The 22,970-nt window shown below is 38.2% G+C and overlaps 1 protein-coding gene across 2 annotated transcripts in view; it reads left to right on the forward strand.

The window, feature by feature from the left end:
• ttll5 (tubulin tyrosine ligase-like family, member 5) overlaps positions 1–21,254 on the forward strand; it is a 79,903-nt gene extending 58,649 nt beyond the window's left edge. Inside the window, exons 30-33 of one of the 2 annotated variants that reach the window (XM_083543906.1) lie at positions 4,268–4,442; positions 8,998–9,242; positions 15,921–16,003; positions 21,062–21,254. In XM_083543906.1, the coding sequence (XP_083400032.1) occupies positions 4,268–4,442; positions 8,998–9,242; positions 15,921–16,003; positions 21,062–21,114 (556 nt within the window). In that variant the 3' untranslated portion in view covers positions 21,115–21,254. The remainder of the gene's footprint in view (positions 1–4,267; positions 4,443–8,997; positions 9,243–15,920; positions 16,004–21,061) is intronic. The other variant, XM_083543907.1, reaches the window with a different exon arrangement.
• Positions 21,255–22,970: the final 1,716 nt, after the last annotated feature.

The raw sequence follows: 22,970 nt of genomic DNA on the forward strand, positions 1-22,970 counted from the left end.
CTCAAAATACTTCCCTCTACCTTCTCAACACACTCTCCTCACTAGTCAACACATTTCCTTCTCCATCCTTTATTGCTCTTATATCGGTATAAATCCTTTTCTACTTCCTTAGTGTCAAACCTCTCCTACAGCTCCTCATATGCCTTTTCCTTGGCTTTCGCCACATCCCTCTTTACCTGCTGCCACATCTCCTTGTACTCCTGCCTACTTTTCTCATCACTCTGTCTATCCCACTTCTGTTTTGCCAACCTCTTTCTCCTTATGCTCTCCTGCACTTCCTCATTCCACCACCACGTCTCCTTGTCTTCCTTTCTATTTCCAGATGTCACACCAAGTACTTTTCTAGCTGCCTCCCTCATCACTCCTGCAGTAGTTTCCCAATCACTCAACACCTCTTCACCACCACTGAGCCCCTGTCTGACCTCTTCCCTGAACCTCACACTATACTCTTCCTCCTTCAGTGTCCACCATCTTATTCTTCTTTCAGTCCTCACTCTCTTTCTCTTCTTCTTCGCCTCCAAAACCATTCTACAGACCACCCTCCGATGCTGTCTAGCTACACTGTCCCCTGCCAACACCTTACAGTCTCCAATCTATTTCAGGTTGCATCTCCTGCAAAGAACATAGTCCACCTGTGTGCACCTTCCTTCACTTTTATACGTCACCCTATGATCCTCCTTCTTCTTAAAATAAGTGTTCAACACTGCCATTTCCATCCTTTTAGCAAAATCTACCACCATCTGCCCTTCCACATTCCTCTCCTTAAGGCCAGACCTACCCATCACCTCCTCATCACCTCTGATCTCTTCACCAACATGCCCATTAAAGTCTGCCCCAATCACCAATTGTTCTTTCCTAGGTACACCATCTACCACTTCATCTAATTCACTCCAGAATCTTTCCTTCTCCTCCATCTCACAGCCAACTTGTGGAGCATAGGCACTGATGACATTTATCAACATCCCTTCAACTTCCAGCTTCACGTTCATCACCCTATCAGAAACTCTCTTCACCTCCACTACACTCTTACTGTACTCTTCTCTCAGAATCACCCCTACACCATTTCTCTTTCCATCCACACCATGATAGAACAGTTTGAATCCAACTCCAATGTTCCTGGCCTTACTCCCTTTCCACTTGGTCTCCTGGACACACAACATATCTACCTTTCTCCTCTCCCTCATATCAGCTATCTCTCTCCCTTTACCCAACATAGTACCAACATTTAAACTACCAACCCGAACCTCCACTCTCCTACACTGCTCCTTTTCCTGCCGTCTCTGTAGACGTCTTCCTCCTCTCCTTCTCCTCCTTCGGCCAACAGTAGCCCAATTTCCACCGGTACCCTGTCGGCTAACGATACCTGTGATCCGTATATTTGATTTGGCACATGTTTTACGCTGGATGCCCTTCCTAACGCAACCCTCCCCATTTACCCGGGCTTGGGACCGGCACTAAGAGTGCACTGGCTTGTGCATCCCTAATGGCTGGGTTAATTGATGACAAAATAAAAAAATTTAATTAAATGTGTGTGTATGTGTGTGCTTTTATTTAATATTCAATTTTCTAGTATGATCTTTGTAACTGTTCTACTTATTTCAAGATACTTTAATAAATGTCTTTATTTCTTCCATCCACCATTCTTTTACTCCCTCGATAGGATTTTTTATAGCGTTTTACATAATTTACTATAGCGTTAGCCGCTACACAGCTAAAGCTAGCGCTATGGATTCTTAAGCCTTTTTAAATGCATGCTTAAATCTAATTTTTTTTTTCGGCACGGAGTGAGTAGCCACAGTGTTTTTTATACCACTGGCATTGTTGTGTATGTTTTTAAGTTATTAATAATCATTTTAAAGTGCGAGGCAGAGACTAAACAATGCAACAATGTGTTAAAATGCATTATGTCTATACGAAATATTTATAGCTTGGCCTGTTTGATACAGTCTTTTAGTTACCGTAATTTCCGGACTATAAAGCGCACCCATATATATATGCCGCACCCACTGAATTTGACAAGGATTTGTATTTTAAACATAAATATGCCGCACCTGTCTATAAGCCGCAGGTGTCTACTTTAAAACTAATTAACTTTACACAGGCTTTAACGAAAGACAGTGTCTGTTACACGGTGTAACGGGTGAAATATGTTGCGCTTCCTTTAGGAGCATAGTGGTATTTTGGGAATGGCCTGGTGCTGCATTTTCCCGCTATTACTGCATGTGTGCAAGACCGAGGAATATGTCTTTATTATTTTCTGATGCTCATTTCTAAATTTCTTTGACTAACCCATAACGCTGTTGCCAAGAAAAAAAAAAAAGCACGAGTTTTGGAAACCTGTCTGTGCTTATATGATTTCTGTTGCAACTGGAGTTAGCGAGCTCTCCCATTACCCAGACTCAACGCGCTACAACGGCTTATATCTAAACAGTAGCCTACCAAGAAAGTCATTGTTTACTGTCTTCCTCCTTCCTTTCACAACTATTTCTCCCGGGAGTTTATCTTTTGGCATCGTCGTGCGTTTAAAAAAAAAAAACTTTTTTTCTCCCGATGCCGTGCAGCTCAGAACACAGGTGAGGTGCGTTTTTTTGTTTCCGTTTGGAAATTTCATTGGTCTAATGTTATGGGTTCAGTTTTTTGGCTTAAAGTTTGTGAAACCAGGAAAAACCCAGGAAAAATCCACAAATAAGCCGCTTCGTTGTTTAAGCCGCGGGGTAGCGGCTTATAGTCCAAAAAATACGGTATTATTTTTTGGGGTATATGCTACCCTGCATTTGCCCCTCCATAAAGTTTCCTTAGAAACAGTAGGGTTACTGGAACATCTTGCAATCAGCACTACTGCTGAAGATAACATTTAGACATTCATATCAGATTTAAGAATTCAGCAGCACTGTGTTGTAGTTATTTTTTATTTTATGGACCATTCATTGAGTTATCTTTGCTTATTTATTTAAAAAGTCCTAAATACATTCTGTCTGAAAAGCTGCCTTTTTCACCACTGCTGCATTAACCTCGATCAGAGGGTTCTGCTCTGACATTCTGCAGTTGCAGAGATGAGAAGAAAAGTTTAAAGGGCTCCTATAAGCTGGGCTCAAACGCGAGCTAATCGCTTTACAAAAGCATGAAGCCGTTGAAAGGTTTACTTTGCGCGGCACTCAGCCGGTGATGTTGATGGGATATGGCGTGTCCTGTACAGGGCAGCAGAGAGGCTGTGTATTCTGGGAGACTGCTGCTTGCCACAGATTCTCATGCTTCTCTGCCACTGACTGAGCTAAGCAAGGATGCAGGTGTACCGTGTACGTTGACAATGACGATGTGTAACTTACTTTTCTGTATTATTGGATTTATTAAAACAGAAAGATGTATTTATTTATTTATTTATTTATTTATTTATTTATTTTTTACCAACGTCATGTGGTTCTGTGTTAAATTTGCTTATTTATTGATTTAAAATTTGATCAAATGACAGTTTTCTGCCACAGAAACACTGACTAGTTTCTTGCATAAATGTTCCATTGAATTACAATTAAATAACCAATTAAAAATTTTAAAGGTAAATTCAGGCTGTATATGTATGTGTATATATATATATATATATATATATATATATATATATATATATATATATATATATATATATATTGGTACGGTTACTGGGAAGAAATACTGAACTTTTTGCTGACAATCTTGGATTCTTTTGCTGTCTCATTATTTGGTCTTTCCCCCTTTTTTCAATAAACTTTTCAGCATTGTTTGGTTTGTAGGCATCTTTGCTTAAGCTAGCTTGTGGTCTTCATTTATTCGTGAACAGGAAAAAAAAAAGCAGCTGAAAGCAGCAAATTGGCGTAAGTGGTTGTAAAATAAACCATTATGCAGACTACAAAAGTAAATAAAAAGAAAGTTAATTAAATACGAAATTTTGTTTTTGTTTTTCTGTGCTGCCTGGTACAGGTCTGCATCCCGGTGGGTGGGGACCCCTCTTTCAAAGGACACAAGTGATACTTACAAATCAGACAGACATATTTCTTATGTCTGTTTCTCAAGACTATAAGCATAGCTTTAAAGCTTTTATAAATCATGCTATAATCATTATTGGATACATTTAATTATATTCAGTGCTTATGCTGTAACATTTTTAATACAATAGTGTGAACCTAGTGATAGCATTAGCGAAGACATATGACTAGCGTTGGGTTATACTCTTTATCACATTTCATGCTATGGTTGAAGTCACAGCAAAACTCTTTTTTTTTTTTCTCTCTTTCAACAGTCACAGTAAGGGTGAATCTGATGGAAAGTGCCAGAGTGGCTATGATTTGGCTACTGGAACGACTTTACAACCAACATTAGGCAGCTATCAGCTCCAGTTTACTATCCAGCAGCTCCAGCAGCAGAAACTACAGTCCAGGAAGCTACTGGACCAGAGCCGCTCTCGACATCAAGTCAGTAGAGGAACCTATTTTTAATGCTAATAAATGAGTCATGTACTCTGTTAAGAGTTATTGTGCTAACTACTATACTGGCTGAGCTGTTTTATTTGTGAGATGTACATATATCAATATTTCAACTCTTTTGTGGTTTAAACCATCATCAAACTGCAAAAAACCTAAAAAACAATTGTGGATTTTATTCATGGCATTTATTTTTTAGTCTTTCATGTGCGAAACCTTCTAAAAATGACTGAAGTGGAGAAATCAGGCTCACATTTTTGGACACCTTAAGCTGAACAAGAGTTCTGTGCAGGTTAAAAAATGTGCAGGTTCAAACAGTTTAGTGTTTAGATTCCATTTTCAATTCCACTTATAAACATCACTGAGCTGCATGAACCAAGACTTGCAGTAGATAAATGGTGCTTTGTGCGTGTGTGTGAATGGGTGTGTGCGTGAAAGAGAATGAAAATGTGCACTTAGTGCGTCCTGGTGAGTCATAGCAGTATCAGTGAACCAGTTTAATTCTGCTTTTGGGTCTCTTTTGGTCTCTTTGGCCAGACACTTGCTCACCGAAACCACAATCATTAGCTGTGTAGGATAATCCTCAGCAAAAAATAGGGCAATTCTCAGGATGTGTTTTGTTTGGTTTAATCGCTAACCTCTAACTGATTGCATCTTGCAGGTGGTTTTGATCTAACATCTAAACTTTTAAACAATTTTGTTTAGTTAAAAGACCCTTTCCCACCTCCGCCCTACTTATGACACAGCTTACCATATACATACATATATATATATATATATATATATATATATATATATATATATATATATATATATATATATATATATATATATATATATATAGACGCCTTTTGCGTGCCACTGTGATCTTGAAAAGCACTGCATCACTTACACCTTAATGTGCCTATCATCAACCACCTAATTATTCCTCAATTAATTGAAAGTCACAGCAGGACAATTAGAGTGCAATATTTCAATTGAAATATTTTAACAAATTAACAATGAAATCAGCCGGAATAAAGGAGTAGCCTTAAAGGTCAAAGATAAAATTCTGTTCTAAGCTGCAGTTTTACTTAGTTCTAGAAGAGGGTGAACTTTGTTTTAGTGGACACAGATTGTTTTGCATTCCACTCTGTCTTTGTCTGACACGGAGGGCTTCATACAGGTGAATATAACCATTCGGTGTCATGGAAACAGCGGGGAAAAGATGCATCACTTTGTAAGAGGATAGAGAAAAATCTCTGCTTCTGAACTAATTAGAGCAAATGCAGAACAGAGAAAGTCATTTATAGCATTTGTTGCGTTTTATTTTCCGGTTTAGAATCTTCGAAATGTTTTTCAATCTTAAGAGCATATCGCAAAAATTATGTTCAACTTCCAGTATACATTCACTCACAAATCTGTGAGAATTCCTACAAAGCCTGAAAAGTCTATTTACTTTTTTTTTTTTACTACGGCTAATAATAGAACAGGGTAAATAGTATGCTTCTAATTTGCTAGCATATCCAATCTGTCTCTCTCTCTCTCTCTCTCTCTCTCTCTCTCTCTCTCTCTCTCTCTCTCTCTCTCAATGCTTTTCCAGAGTTTAGAGTCAGGGTAAGAATAACATCTTCCACCAGTTGAACTGTGACTGATAATGAGGAATACAGTAGACCTGCTACATTTAAATAAAGTGCTCAGGTTAGTGGTACTGATTCAGGAGATCAGAAAGACTGAACATAATTGTACTAGATGCTATTAGATGCTGTATCCACTATTACATGTTGTAAGTTCCACTTTACTGAATCTTAGAGGTCCAAACATATTATAGCATGACTATGTGCCCTAAATGCGGTACATAAAGTCATAGCTTGGGCTTGAGTAGAAGAGCTTGAGCGTATATTGAGGCTCACTAAGCATCCTAAGGATAAACTGCAACACAGGCCTTAATTTGTCGAGGCCCAACACCAGTGCTCTTGTAGATGAATAAGTAGATCCCCACAGCCACACTCCAAAGTCTAGTGTCAGTAATCTGGCCATATACTGTAGTGTATAAGAAGTTATTAATGCATTCGTTGTTTGCGCCTGATTCTGGCCAATGTGATGAAAATAATGCTAATAAAATAAAATAAAATAATTGTTATAACTAGTCACATGTGCAGAGGGTCAGATATGAACCTCGCAGGCCTTAGTGATCAACATGGGACTATGATAAATGATTATTCCGGTCAGAGTTGTCGTGGTTTGAATCACTATTTGTAAGGATTCTCGAAAATAGAACCAACTAGTTTCATTAGAAAATATTGCAGTCGGGTACAAACAGAAATAATGACTGCAGGATCGGGCGGGATTAGTCAAAATTCTTTCGGGAAAACAACCCTGTGCTCATTTCAAATTTGAACCAGGCAAGAACTTGTCTGTGTAACCAGCTATGTTTTAAAGCCTTTCATGCACTCATAGTTATTATGTGGAGTTTTTCCATCTTTAGTTAACATCCTGATAAAGATAGTCTTATCTTAGTTCATTTTATTTTTGTAACTAATTAATTAACATAAATTAACAAACCAAAGTTTGGGATTATTTTATTGTGCCTCATAAGATTTAAAGTATATTTTCTTTCTACAGTAATTGCACATAAATGTAATGGGAAATATCATTCTTTTTGCTGTACTTACTTCTTGTATTAACTTCTCCCAAACCAGCGCTTCAGGTTTACATTGAGCTATTTTACTAGCATTTAAATATGATTTCAATTGAGACCACAAGCTATTGGATAAGGGCTCTACTGTATATGCAAATATTAAATGGTCATTATTTGAAACAGAAACTTTTTTTTCCTTATAAATATTGATGACCCAGATGAACGCAAATTGAAAATTAGTTTCATAATAATCCACTCTTAAAGCCACAACTAGGTTTTTTTGGTGCACAAATTTCCTGACATTTTCACTACATTCATTCAGGTGCTGCTGTTCAGTTTGGTTCTGTCAATGTTCTGTGAATCGGTATTCACAGAACATATATGTGAGTCTTATAGTTCAAATTTATCAGGAATAAATAGTATATATCATACTGGGTCTACTGGAAGCTGCTAAATTGTACTGAATGTGTTGAAATGTCCATTTGAAAATTCTAATGTAAATTTGACCAGGCAGAAAAGAGTTAACAGTTATTGATTTACTGCATTAATGATGGTAGTCCTGATTTAGTGTTTTTTTGTTCAGGTGTTTATCCAGAAATATTACAGGAGTCTGCATTCTGAGTTCATTCATGAGTCAGTTGACTTTCAGCCAGTGTGCCCAAGTCTTTTATTTGAGTCCGAACTTTGGGACAATTGTGTGTTTATATATTAATTTTTTTTTGTGTTATGTGAATTTCTTTGTCTGGGACCATTTACAGTATTTGTTAGAGGAACTGAGCCATGATCAAAGGTGCGCTTGGAAAAATTATGTTTTTTTTTTTTTTTTGCTATTCCTTTCTCTGCTCATTTTATTTGAGTTCTTTGCTGTTGAAAGCAGTTGTTAAAAGGCCTTGAATGATTCTTTGATTATCTACAATTTAAACACGTTTCATTGTGGACTGAAGTGTGTTATTGGGCTGCTCTGCTCCATGTTCCAGTCACTGGGTGCAGACTGCATGGCTCCTGGGATGGCTTGGCCAGCAGCCACCTGGCAACATTAGAAAGGTGCCCTTTCCTGGCCTTTCTCAACAGAAGCATATACCGAGACCCTCCAACCTCCAAGCTCGGCCCACTCATTTATCAAACCCCAGCAGCTTCAGAACACACTTACTGTCATACTGCTGGATGCTTTGAGGATAAACACACACGCATACACACGCACACACACACAAACACAGGCACACACACACACACACACACACACACACACACACACACACACACACACACCATGAATAAACATATCTATATGTCCTTTCGCAGGATCACAAAGTCCCTCACAGACACTAAATAAACTCTTACAGAGGCATACAGTATTTTTTTTCTAGAAACCTCCAGCACTCTCACGCTATTCTCTCACATCGCAACATAAAATATTACTGGATGGAAGGAATTTACTGCATTCCCGATTTTAATCGACGAACAGTAGCCTTTTTCGGGATGCAGTGTGTATGCCAGGTCCAACCACCCATTCAAAAGAAATCATTTCTAAACATGCATAAATTGTGAAGAATTTCTACATTTTGGTGTATTCTATTATAAAGTATTTAGGGACTGTTATGATAAGCTGTTACAGTTCTTTCTTTTGTGTGAATGAATGAACTGGCTCTTGGAATCTGTTCCCGTTTGACCTTAAATGACTTTGAGGAAAATGCTGCTTCTAATAAAAGTATAAAAATATGGCCATTTTATTGCAGCGAATCAGAAAACGCAGCGAAACATTACCAAATGTGCTTGAAAGGATTTTGCAGATGTGCTAAAACTAAAGCAGTAGTCATTTCAGGTGTTTAGGTGTTTGGAGTGAAACATCTTTTATTGGTTTCCTCCTCCTTTTTCTCCCTTCAGCTGATTTTGCTTCCAGCTGTATAATCTGCTCTTTGTCTCCAGGCCATGCTGAACGGACACACACTCGTACCTGGTGCTGTCCCCCGGAACCCTGTTCCCACCAGCTGCAGCTTGCAGGTTACCTCACATTCCCAGACCAGCATGAAGCAGACCGCAAGTCAGAGAGATTCAAACCCTACTCAAACCCTGGTCCCTGAACAGGGTTCCACCACTTTGATTCCCAAACCTCCTAGCAGCACACTCTTAGACACACTCTCACGCAAGACTTCCACTCAAAAGACCAACAAGTAAGTATTTACAGTTAAGCACAGAACATTTATAGCAGTTACATTTTATCTGCTCAGTGTGGCATTTCAGTTTATAGGATCGTGTTGTCTAGATATTAGTATGCTGTTATGTCAGTGTTCAAAGTGCATACGTGGCCTATTCACAATTAACAGCAATATGTTAAATGAGAGTATGGGGTGGGGGTGATTAATGTACAGAAGGTGCAGTAGGTAATAACCTCTGGTATATGTAGTAATATACAGCAGCGGTCCCCAACTTTTTTGGCGCCACGGACCGGTTTAATTTTTAGACAATATTTTCACGGACCGGCCTTTAAGGTGTGGCGGATAAATACAACAAAAACAAATGATACAATTGGCAAAAAACTGGTATTTTCTAAATATAATAATAAACGTGAATCCACTGTGTTGGTTTTTGTTCATTTTGCTCGCTTGGGGTTTTCAATTTAGCGGTAATGTATTATGTGTTACCGGTTGGAGCAGCCCCTTTAAGAAGGTAGCGGATGAAGGTAAGACATGTGACCGAGGCATCATGACATGCATCAAGAGTGAGTCATAGACAGATGTGGCGGAGAGAATCCGGTAATTTTTCAAAATAAAACATTGTTCAGAATCAGACAATAAATAAAACTGAAATAATGTAAGTTATGTATTCTTTCTGTGCAGCCCGGTAAAAATTATTATTATAACTGTGCAAAAGGATAAGAAATGGCAAGAAGATAACATGCTCAAATAACATGATATACATATTTACATATGTGAATGTTTGTATGATGCAGTATGTACAGAATAAATATGGGTGATGATTCTTTTCTATTTGAATATTGCATGTAAGATGTGTGTGTGGGTAGTAATAGTTTATGAGCTTCATGCACTTATGCCACATTTTACCTTTATCATGAGATGTGTGATTATTTGTGTTTACTGTTGGAAAAAGTTGTGTACCGTATTTTTCGGACTATAAGCCGCTACTTTTTTCCTACGTTTTGAACCCCACGGCTTAAACAACGAAGCGGCTTATTTATGAATTTTTACTGGGTTTTTCCTGGTTTCACAAACTTCAAGTCAAAAACTGAACCCCATAACATTAGACCAATGAAATTTCCGAGCAGAAACGAAAAAATGCACCTCACCTGTGTTCTGAGCTGCACGGCATCGGGAGAAAAAAAGTTTTTTTTTTTTTACACACGACTTTGCCAAAAGATGAACTTCCGAGAGAAATAGTCGTGAAAGGAAGGAGGAAGACAGTAAACAATGACTTTCTTGGTAGGCTACTGTTTAGATACAAGCCTTTGTAACGCTTTGAGTCTGGGTGAAGGGAGAGCTCGCTAACTCCAGTTGCAACAGAAATCATATAAGCACAGACAGGTTTCCAAAACCCGTGCTTTTTTATTTTTCCTGGCAACAGCGTTATGGGTTAGGTAAAGAAACTTAGAAATGAGCATCAGAAAATAATAAGGACATATTCCTCGGTCTTGCACACATGCAGTAATAGCAGAAAAATACGGCGGCAGGCTATTCCCAAAATACTGCTATGCTCTTAAAGGAGCCACAACATATTTCACCCGTGTAACAGACACTGTCGGTAAAGCCTGTGTAAAGTTCATTAGTTTCAGTGTAGACAGCGGCTTATAGACAGGTGCGGCTTATTTATGTTTAAAATAAAAATCTTTGTCAAATTCAGTGGGTGCGGCTTATATATGGAAATTACGGTATTCATGTTCAGTTCCTTTAATTTTTTAAAAGAGTAGCATGCTTGTTAGGGTCCAAGCCCTGAAGGTTACTTTTGTTGCAACATTTGTCAAAGCAGAAACTCCACAAGTCCCAGTAGTAGCAGTAGCACCAACAGCAATGCCAGTTTGCTGCCAAATTTGTTTGTCTAGAAATTTTTTCCCCCTGTCCGTTGACAGAAAATGCACATCATGAATGAATCTACAAATGACTCTCAAATACATTTGCCTAAGGTTATGATTCAGCTTTCTTGTGATTGGCAATATTTGCATTGAATTTGGTCATACGTTCTGAGTGTGTGCTCTCAGTGTAACCAAAGTGACACTAGCCAATTTTCTGAAAGCTTGTGTATGTGGAAGAGGGTAGCTAGCTCTTTCTTCACATGTGCTGTTATCTGTTTCAGCTTGTGATCTGTTTCCTAGGATTTTCTTTTGCAGTGATTAGTTTTAATTGTAATTACGAAAAGAAGCACATATTTAGTCTTAATCTATAAAGTAAAAGACAAACATATGCTTTCGGTCCAGACACAACGCTTCTTTGTTTGTAGAGAGTCATTTTTTCCTACTGCAGTCAATTATTTACACACATGGTTGTAAGTTGTGTAGCTTTGAACAACATAAATATAGTAAGCAAACTCAACACTGTTCAGTTTACAAAGAGCCTGTCCTTATTTGTTGTCGGCATGATGCAGAGAAATGTTTAGAATTTACAAATGTTAGTTTAGTCATTAGTGCTAACTGCTGACTGAAATGCCAGGCATGCCTCTAACTGGGAAAAATGACTTTCCTTGTTTTTGTGTATCACTTGATTTATTCTCTAGAAATGATACATCTCTATTTTTTAGTGTTTTGTTTTGGTTAGTTAGTTCGTTGTTTTTTTTTTGTTTGTTTTTTTTTGCTTTTTTAATTCGTGTTTTTATTTATAATTTTTTTTAAATCTATAACCATTTTATATTGATCCTTCAGAAAGCCAAGCAGATGCTGGGGAGATGTTTTTGGACACACCTTAGGGCAGGGTGTTTAGTCATGCTCTTCTAATTCAGTGTAAACATTTTCTTGTTCATAGAAGCTGCTTGGAAACTTTGGGTAGAAAAAGCTAGAATGAGCACCATTGTACCTCAGATTGTTCGTTTCTGTGCATTTTGTACTGCCAAGTGATTTTTAATTTCTGACCATTACTAACTTTATAATTTATCTCCCCGTTTTCCACAAGTTGTGGCCGTATACTATTCTTATCTCAACTCAGGATTTGTACATTTCACTAATATGTTGTAAAAAAAAAGTGTGTGTGTTTGTGTGTGTGTTTGTGTGTGTGTATAAGGAAATCTAGGATCAGTTCAGGTTTTGTTCATTGCAAATAGACACACAATAGGCCTTAGTTCAGTGTAATTCAACCATCTGAGCTTGTTTATAAGTGCTTTTTGTGGCAAGTGAGGGTTAGAAATGAGGGCCGGAGAAAGCCGAAACTGTCATCTGTTTCCCACGCTGCGGCATGACTTTACTGCACATCTGGCCAAACTACACAACAATGGCAAACCTTTGTGGTAGCAGGCCTGTTTGTTGGAAGCGCATGAACTGCCATGGTGGGCGACTAGCAGTCAGACAGCACACTCTCCCAGCGGCCAGTCAGTCCCTTGACTCACTCTCTTACACTCTCTCTTCCTGTTTCTCTCTCTCTCTCTCTCTCTCTCTCTCTCTCTCTCTCTCTCTCTCTCTCTCTCTCCCATGCACACACACAGTCACACATGGAATTAAAGTTCATGGGACAATCTGTGCATTTTAGATTTATGTGCATCGGGGACGTTAATTGTTTTACATTTCGAACAATTAGGCACAGTTTTGTATGTGATTAGATAAGCATCTGCAAAGCATTTAGTGTAAGTGTATGAGTAAATGTAGCTAGAAGGAACAAAAAATATCCCCAAAACCTCAATGAGATAAGCATGACATCTCTACCAGAAAATGGCCACATGCTATACACATGATACACAGTAACTTCTCGCAAAATAAAACTTTTTAAAGTGTAGCATTACAAGGTCAGATGTTTTTATTTGTCGAATCCAGTATTACTCTTGGATTTGTCAGTATTAGATTTATCTGTAGTCTGGCATACTGTGACCAGGATGAAATATGTATGAAATTAAATTTGGGTTACTTTGGGATTCATATGGGAATGTTGTGGGATCAGGCTATTAAAGACAGCTGGTATTGAGTGGTGTGTGGTATGTGGTGTTTGTTTGGGTAAATAAAGATTATCTTGTGTTCTGGAGACAGGAAATGTAGTTAAGAAAGACGTGAGCGTACGACCGGGGAAATGCTGGGTAGCTGTAAAGGGTATTAAGATTGGGAGGGTTAAGGAGAGAGAGAGAGAGAGAGAGAGAGAGAGAGAGAGAGAGAGAGAGAGAGAGAGAGAGAGAGATGATGATAGTTGAGAACGGGGTAAGATAGCGCTGGGGAGGGTAGGTGTACTGTTTGCTCCTTTGTGTGCCTTCCTGGCCAGTGCAGTGTTTACCCACGGCATGCAGAATTCCAGAGCCCCTCACACTCTCAACAGTCCTGCATTTTTGTGGTCGGCCCGTGTGACATGAGAGAGTGTGGGAAAAACGGAAGCCTAAAGACCAAAAATGCTCAAATAGAAACATCGAACCAATGAAAAGAAAATGAACAAGAGATTCAAAAAAGAGAACATTTCAAAAGACAGGTGAAGAGAAAGAGAAAGTTGTCTGGCATCTGGGAAAGAAAGTATAAAGATGAAATAACAACAAAGTTGATAGAATTCAAAAAGTGGACAGAATAAAATTGTTTAAAAAGTTATTAAATTGTTTTTAGTTTACACCGTGGAAACAAATCTTGCCAAGCCTTTTGTCTTTCTGTTCCATAATGAAGCATACTTTCATTTCTAATGGATGAAACTGTCAGAGTTAATTGTCTAGCAGCTGAGTCATGTGCTCTTTAGTGAATTACCAGGCTTTGTGCCAATGAGGCCATTTGTTGTGTAGTTGGTGTTGATGTAGCACAATCAAAATATCTCGGGTATTATTAAGAGAAATTAAAGCATGCAGTGCAGTATGAAGTCCACCCCAAAGTTTAGCATGCATACTTTATATATGCAAGTGCTCTTAGTTTTGACTCCTCTCTATACGTATATAATAGTTGGAGGGTTTTTTGGTATTTAGGCCGAAAAGGACTGAAAGAAGCCAGTTGTAGAATAATTGATATGAAAGTGTGTATGTTCTGTTTGCAAAGCGTGTTGAGTTCTGGAGCTGTAGCCAGGGAAACAAGGACTGAGAGTGGCATAACTAATAGGGTGACATTTACAACAGCGCTATTACAGCATGGCGTGGCTCCACCTTAAGCAACAAAAAAAAAAGAATAAATAACTGTCCATTTTTCTTTCGGGCTCAGCCAACCATTTTTATATGAGCCATTTCTTTAACTGTGACCCAAAGAGCAAAAGTTAAAAACGAGTTTAAAGGAGAGAAAAGGACACATTGTCTAAAAAATTAAATGTAAAATAGTGTCGATTTGATATAGGCTAAAACGTTACACATCAAGCAAATAAAGTGATAGAGAAAAGATAATGAAGGAATGAGAGAACATGAACTCTGTGCAAAAGGTGTAAGATTCAAAAGGGATTTTAGTGTTGGCCTGATTTATTGTTCCTCTTATTTATTTCTATAGCCTATAAGACCTGCTTGGATAAACTGCCATAAAAATCACTCTGTGGTTTAGATTATGAATGGATGTATCCCATGCATTGGAGTGTATAAATTGGGCAACAAGTGTTTTGTTGAAACACCCTGTCCATCATACTAAATGGTGGAAAGAGCCTTAAACTCAAATTGCCAATAAAGTACTAAAGTGTTGCTTCCTGCTTGGTCAGGCTGGATTTTTTAATTGGAGAGTTTTTATCTGCTGCAGTAGCCTCAGGGTTGTGCAGCCATATGAAAGACCAACTGTGTGCACCGTACAACGCTTCACTGTGCACCCTCATTACAGGCCTAATACTCCTCTGGCAAGCCACAGTTGTGCTCCTAGAGGTTAATACCAGCTAAGCTTTATTTATTGTTCCTAAAAATGCTTAGCGGATTTAATGTATAGAGTTACAGGCATGCTGGCCCCTGTTTTTCTCCCCTCCTGGACAGAGCTGATTATTTAACATGCTCTCCAGAGCCAGATGTTCTTCCAGAGAGGTATAATTATTGGAGCCATTCACAGCCAAAGGGGAACATTTCTCACAGGTTCCACGATGTCTGCTATTAAGAGCTTGTAATTAGTCGACATCAAATAAATGCGCCAAAAAACAAACAAACAAACAAACAAAAAAATGTTGATTTTGACATTCCAGTAAGCACACCAGTCCACTTTTGAAAATGTGATATTAAAATTGTTTCCGGAAAAACAAGATGAAGCCATCTTGTTGATTACTGTGTCACAGAGGAGAGTTGACCGTTTCCATTTTAAACTCAATGCATTTTATCCTACAAAAATAGGTTTCACCAAAATGAAATACTGTGCATGTCCACAGTAAAACTATTGTAGATCAGGATTGACACAAATGGCAAAAATTTGATTCGAAAGGCATAGAAACAGGTACTTGGGCTCGGGAATGCCTGGTTCTCTAAAACTCGCTTGGTAAACACTTTGCTAGTGAGTCCACACTGCTCTGGCATATGTGCATATTAGGCCCCTTTGACATTTTAGACCCCCTCATGCAGGCAGCTTTACATGCCTGAAGAAAGAAATGGCATAGCCATCTTTTACAAAGGTTAGCTATCTTTCCATCTCAGTGCACAGCATGCTATTCTTGTTCTTGCGCCTCTGTGAATAATGTTTGTTCATCAACTTTTTGGGAGTCATTAATCTGTTATTGCTTCTAATGAAGTGTCATGTGTGTCATGTTAGAATCCTTAATCTCATAGAACTATTTTTGTTTTTCTATTAACAGGCAAGCACCTCATGAGGCTCCATGCGGAAATGGCTTATCCAGTCGACAAAAGGTTGTCTATGACACCACATGTGGAAAAACGGGTGAGCACAAAGATGCACACATTTGTATTTCAGGCTTGTATATCACATTTCAATTAAATCACTGTAATGGAACAAATAACGACCCTATTTTAAGATGCGTTTTTAGAAAGCCACCTATGTACTTTATGTAGGTTAATTAATTGCGCTTGTAGTAGGAACACATATCTGTGTTGTTTTAATGGTTGGTGTTGGCAGAGAGCTCCAGAGACCGCATGCCCAGGCAGGTGGCTTCCTCAGCCAGCCAGAGCCAGGCAGCTGGGCATAGTGACCATTCCACCACTGATGAACTCTATTTAGCACACCCTCTTATTTTTTATCCAGTGCCATGGCAACAAAATATCTTTAGATTCAAACGAACGCCCTGGCCTATTTCCACTTTGCCAGCGACGCGTATGCCGATAGCATCAATAAAGTTAATAATACTTACTTAATCGGTTGCACAATTCAGAGGGCCTCATTTCTGTGTTTTCCCTTCTTATTTAACATGCGAGACAAAACTCACATGTGAGAGTTAAATTTTGAGGTCCTCCTGTATTAGGGTCGTCTCTAAAGGACAGACATGAATGAAATCTGCCTGGAAAGAGAGCTGGACCTTGTCAAACACATGCTCAATGTGCACTTGCATGTTGGGTTTACTAGCTAGTTTTATCCTTCTGTTGACATACTTACAGCGTTACTGATCAGTGCCGCATGTCCAGGTCTGTAAAGGTTATACAGTTGTTAGAATATCTTATGTGACTTCAATTGAAAGTCAGGTCAACTATGCTTTTATTACCATTCCAGCCATATACACTACAGTACACACTGAAACGAAACAACGTTTCACCAGGGCCAAGGTGCTACATCAGACTGCATACATTAACAAAAATGGACACTCAAAAACAATTTAAACACAGAAACACAATGTAGCACTAACCAGTACTGTACGAGTGGTTTGTTCAAATGAGTTGTCTGTATACAAATAAATACTGCACATGTAAATACTGGAAAATTTAGTAGCAATTGTGCACAGCGGTAAATATGTGCAAAAATAATTTTACCCTTAATGAGTCTGTTCATTCGTGTGTGTGTGTGTGTGTGTGTGTGTGTGTGTGTGTGTGTGTGTGTGTGTGTGTGTGTGTGTGTGTGTCAGTGCTGTCCCTTCATGTTTAATCCAAACAGCAGCATCTCAAAAACAAATCCGATATGCACCTAAAAAAAACAACACAAACAAAAGAAAAAAACAATATTTTTTTTGTGACTTGATAACAAAAGTAAGTGGTATAAGCACAGTGTTATAGTGCCTGTGAAGTGCAGTGAAGTTTGTCTCCTTCTTCTTTTCATATAGCTGGTAGCATTTAGTACCTTACCTTATAGTCCAGGCTAATGTGTACTTGACAATTAGTACCATGTATGTGCCATGACATTTAATATTTCAGCCAAAAACATAAAAATTCTGTCAATTGGCTTCAAAATTACACATGGAAAACTGACTAAAATGTTTGAATAGCCAAAGTCATATTTACAACCCATTCTTACTGACATGATTTCTTTCATTTAACTATAGCAAGATGAGTTTTACAATTTTGGGCAGTCGATTGGAAAGATAATCTGATGAGAAGTGCAGAATTATGTCAGCAAAATCTGTTGTTTTATTTTGGTTGATGCGATTTTGGTTATTTTGGTTGATCAATGCATATGTCTCCAAAATGTGAATTTTGTAATTATTTTGGGATTATTAAATATTAAATGACCTAAGGGTTCACATATCTAAAAGCCCTAAAACTTAAAATGTTGTTTCATGGGAACTTTAAAATTGAGCAAAACCTGCAAATGTGCAGTGCGGTGATTTGGCAACTACATCGTTCCCATTGGGACTATGTTTTTTTCTTCCTTACAAATGTAAAACCTTATTCCTGTTTTTGATCGCACATATTACATATAATGTTGATATTTGCTGATGTTGATGTTTTTTGGTTTAAGTACGACAAACCCTTTGAGGCTAAATTAGAAGTCAAAGGTCATAAAGGACACTGTTTTTAAATTCATTCAGCGAGCAGACCTCGATGCACCACAATGCAAATGCTTTTGCAAACTAATAAATATTTTGTGGGAGGACATCAGACTACTGATCACAGGATTAGTTTAAAAAGGTCTTTAACTCACTTAGACTGATATTGTCATTTGTGTGGATAACACACTAGCCTGGTGTTTTCACTGAAACCATGACAACCAGCAATAAACTAAAGACAAAAACGCCCTTTTGAAAAATCGCTTCTGGTGTAAGCACAGGGTAGCACATCAATCCAAAAATCCACATCGTAATGATTTGCTGTGGCAATTCTTTAGGGGGACAAGAGAAACCTAATGGATACACCAGTATTCTTAGCTGTTGATATCATCAGTGGACATAACATGTGCTCCCTCCCATATTATATTCTATATTTTTGCTTACTTATATAGTGATTGCTTTATATAGTGTTCTGACACTATTCTTTGTTTAGTTGAGTATGTGATTTTGCTAGGATATATTCAAAGGTTATTACTGAAATAATTGATTATTGATTTATTGCCATGGATTCGCTGAAAAAGGCAGGCTAGTCTGTTATCCAGACCAAAGACAATAGCAGTTTTCTTTACTTTTACTGTGTTTAAATCCACCCTCTCATGTCAGTACACAAATTATCTGCAATTACAAACCACAAAACAAGCTGCCATGTTGCTCATGGCTTTTGAAATTACTAGAGTTGAAAAGATCTGCGCTGGAAGAAGATACAGCTCAGTACCTTCTTCCAGTGCAGAACTTATTTATTTATTTTTATTACTTTTAAATTTGGTTTCCCACCGTATGGAGACTTTTTGAGACACCCTGAATAATGACATGAATTAAAGAGAATGTTTTACTACGGGAAACATGTACGTTTTTCCGTTCCTCAAAAACCTTTCTTAACACTGTTACACATAGTTAATGTCTGTTGGAGCCCATGAGTTTGTCTTCTTCTGCACTATGTGAGACTGAATTTAAACACACACACACTTTCTCTCTTTCTCTCTTGCGCATGCTCACACTCAACTTTTTAGAGTTGCACAACACTTTCCACCTTGGAGCCTGAGAAATGGTCTGGAGGAACTGTTGATTTTATTGCAGTAACAGTGATATTAAGTATTTTAAGCTGCTGCACATCTGTTTGTCTGATCGAAACCGTCCGAAAAAAGGGCATCTTCACTTTGTCACGTATTCGCACTCCAATTCTTAGAATTAAGAAAGAAAAAACTCCAAAAATTTTCAACAAATTTTGCATGAGCAAAAGTGTACAGTGGACAGTCATTTCCCTGCTTTTTGCCCCCTATTTTTTTCTCTTTCAGATTGTTTCACCAGATGTCCTATAAACTCATTGGGAGCTGCTTCTGAATTTCATGAATGCGTTTTTCCATTGTATGTGGAAAGAGATTTGGGAGGTGCATGGCACCTAAATCGTGTGAGGAAAAGCGGGAAGAGATAAAAGAGTAAAATGGATAACACAAAGTAAAGTGCAGCCATGCGTTGTTTTGCTGTGATGATGGTTTGTGTGTGAAAAGGGCCCTCTGTGGCTTTGTGCTAAGATAAGTGAGTTGCTCTGATCGATTGTGACAGGGAGTTAGAGCAGATCTATCCAGGCAGCATTCTCAGTGATCAGCCGTCAGGGTGCATCTGTCACTTTCTCTCTGATGCTCGATCTGTCCAATGCTTTATTTCTATATCCTATTGACCATGTTTTTATTTAGGCCTACCATTAGCATTCACTCACTGTTCTCCATGCTCAACTTAAGGCTCATTCCCGCTTTATTTCTGTTTGCTGATAAAAACATACTGCCTGCCCTGCTGATGCACATGTAGTGAAATAGTTTGGCAACTTAAAAGAACCACGATGATGATTAGGTAATTGTTGATCGCTTAAAAAAAAAAGAGAGCGAGAGAAACACGGCAATCAAAATACATTTCTCTGGAATTGTCTTTTGTAATTTCAGGCTGTAGAATTGAACATTCTGTACCAGCGAAAACCAGGAGATGTTTTTTAAATCAGTGAATAGGATTGATTTTGGGCTGAATAACGCTTTTTTGAGGGGTGTGGAATGTTCAACAGTACTACGCCTACATTTACCAGAAAGTTTACACGTGGTGTGCCTAGACCTGTAACCTAGGCCTGGTTCCAATGAGAACTTTCACCATGTACCCCCTAAAAAATCTTAAATCAAACAAAGAGCCGACCAATTAGACTTTTCTTTCAACCTTTTGCTTGGTTTTGGCAGTGGCGTGTAAAGTTCTTCCAAACCAAAAACCACATAGGGCCTCATTTTCTCTGTGCTTTGGTGTTTTTTTCTTTTCTTATTCAATTGGCATTGGATTCATTTTTTTTTTTTCCTTTGCTGTCTGTTTAATCACAGAACTCGGTATGAATGTAAATAATTTTAGGAAAGGTATATCAAGGTGAAATGTATGGTTTAAAAAAAAAAAGAGAAGAAGAGGAACGCTTCCCGTTCATTCTTTTATTCCCCCCACTTCTCATCTTGCTGAGCTTGGAAAAGCTGCTTCCAGCAGTCATGTCACTGGATTGGAAGTTGGGTCCGATGTTTTCGTTCTCCTGCGCCGTAAGGCCTAACAGTGTAAAAGAGCACCAAAATAAACAGAGTCTGCGGAGAGGGAATGAAAGAGAATACTGTTTGGGAGCACAAACACAGCAGCTCCGACTGCACTCGGAATTTCTTTTCTCCTGGAAGACTGGCTCTAGGCCAGGAGATAGACCAAAGAGTGAGAAGGACACAGGGGCAAGACAGCTCCAGCTTCTGCTACTGCTCAGAGCTTACATAACCTCATGTATTGAGTAAAACATGGACTGAAGCAACACATCTACTGTAAACCCAGGATCAGTTCCCTAACAGGAAGGGAGGAAGAAGCATCAGCAGCCGATATCCTGTTTTTTGTTTGTATTTTTATTGTGGGAATGTTCAATTCTGTGAATGCTCAAGGTGGTCATGAATATCCACAAATATTTTAGAAAATACCTTACAGTTGAATCTGTTGTTTCTTTCTTTTCTCAGGTCTGTCCATGTACAGCAAATTATTCCACACTCACAGATCCAGACCTAGATGACTGAGCGAGGGCTGGTTCAGCGATTACCTGCTGGTGTTGGATTTCTTCACAGAAACCATTTTTATCATTCAGACCCGAGTGTGACTATGGTTTACCATGAGGGAATAGAAGCATCTATTAAATGAATAGTTCGACTAAAATGTCTACAATTCTTCCCTTCTTCCCAGAATGCAGTGAATCATTTGAGGTGTATAGGGTAAAAGAAAATGTGCTTTTTCACTTTTTCCACTGCTGCTACAAGTCTAATGTGGATAATAAGCGAGGGGAACTTATAGCTGCAAGCCTCCATCACATAATTGCCCCAAATTTGTTGTTATATAATCCCAAATAGCCTGCTGTCACTCATTGTTAGCTATTATTCTAGGCTGCATTATTGCTATTGTCAGGTATCGCTTTCTTTTGCAGTTAGTTTGGTGTTACAGCGCACAAGCATCTTGTTTAGGTAGGAGTTAGAGATGAAATTGTTCATACAACTCTTTTTGTCTGACAATCATTTAATAGGAGCTACCTTTATTTATTTATTTTACTATCTTTATTTTATGTAGCTGTTTATGGATTCATGCTATAATTACGCCAATCACTTGTCTTTTAAAACCAATAATTTACATGTTCCACTTAGCATTGATAGCCTACAAATACAAAACTAAAGCAAACTAAACACGTTTGTGTAAATGTAGTTTTTGGCTAAAATATTTCTTACTGTAGGAATGAATATATATATATATATATATATATATATATATATATATATATATATATATATATATATATATATATATATATTCCTATTTCTGTATTTCTAAAAATAATACAGTGACTTCTTCACTCTGCAGCTAGCATACCATCAACATGTTTTATATTCTCTGCTAGCTAATCTTGTTTCACTGTTATCTCACTTCATGTCCCGGCCCCCGCACTAGACAAGAATCATATCTTTCCTTCTGGTGGAGGAACAGCTGACAAATGCTGCTACCCCTGAGACCGTGTCTGACATAAAACCGACCTTATTTATTTTTTTTGGACAGCATGTGGCTGTGAGGATAGCATGCTGTGTAAGAAATCCCTGGCTTTGACACGAGCGCAAATCTGTTCCATGGCCCAAGATTTTCCGGTGGCCTTCAGTTCCTCCCCGTCCTATTGCTGCAGTTGTCCAGCCCCATTCTCACCCTGCAACTGCTGCCATCAAAAGACTGTGAATAGACTGGCAACAGCAGCTGCTAACTGCACTCAGCCTCTCAGTCTGAGCACTAGAACAGATCAGACGAGTAAGCTGATGATTTTTATTCTTATTATACCACAACAATTTGCTAATTATTATTATATATTAAAACACATTTACAGACTAGATCAATATTATGTTGTAGTTGTTTTCAAGTCAAGTTATTTTCTTTATGTTCTTGTGGCTGTAAACAATCATTACCTCAGCGGCCTCGTTTATTCACTGAAAAACAAAAAAGTCCTCTGTCGTGAACCCCTTACTGAGCTTAACAAAGCTATGACACTGGTGTAATGGCATTATGTAGGGAGGTGTTACCGTAGCTCAGTGATTACAGCATTAGACTTTGCATCAGACCGTCATGAGTTTAAATTCAAGCACCAGGCTGTCAGAGCTGGGAAAGGACTTTAAGACTCAATTGATCAGTTGTCTAACTGCAATTTTTGTGTACATTTTTTTATTTTTATTTTTTTATTTTTTTACAATCCATTTATATTGATTTCCCAGCATACAAGTCCTTGTGGATACGCTGAAATGATGAATTCTTAGAATAAGCGCTTTCATATAAACACTTTAAGATTCAAGAATGGTGATTATAAAGAGCATTAAGACTGATTAAAAAGAGCATTAGTGTTGATTA

This window comes from Silurus aristotelis (assembly GCF_946808225.1).
Source record: "Silurus aristotelis genome assembly, chromosome: 6".
Classification (NCBI taxonomy): domain Eukaryota; kingdom Metazoa; phylum Chordata; class Actinopteri; order Siluriformes; family Siluridae; genus Silurus; species Silurus aristotelis.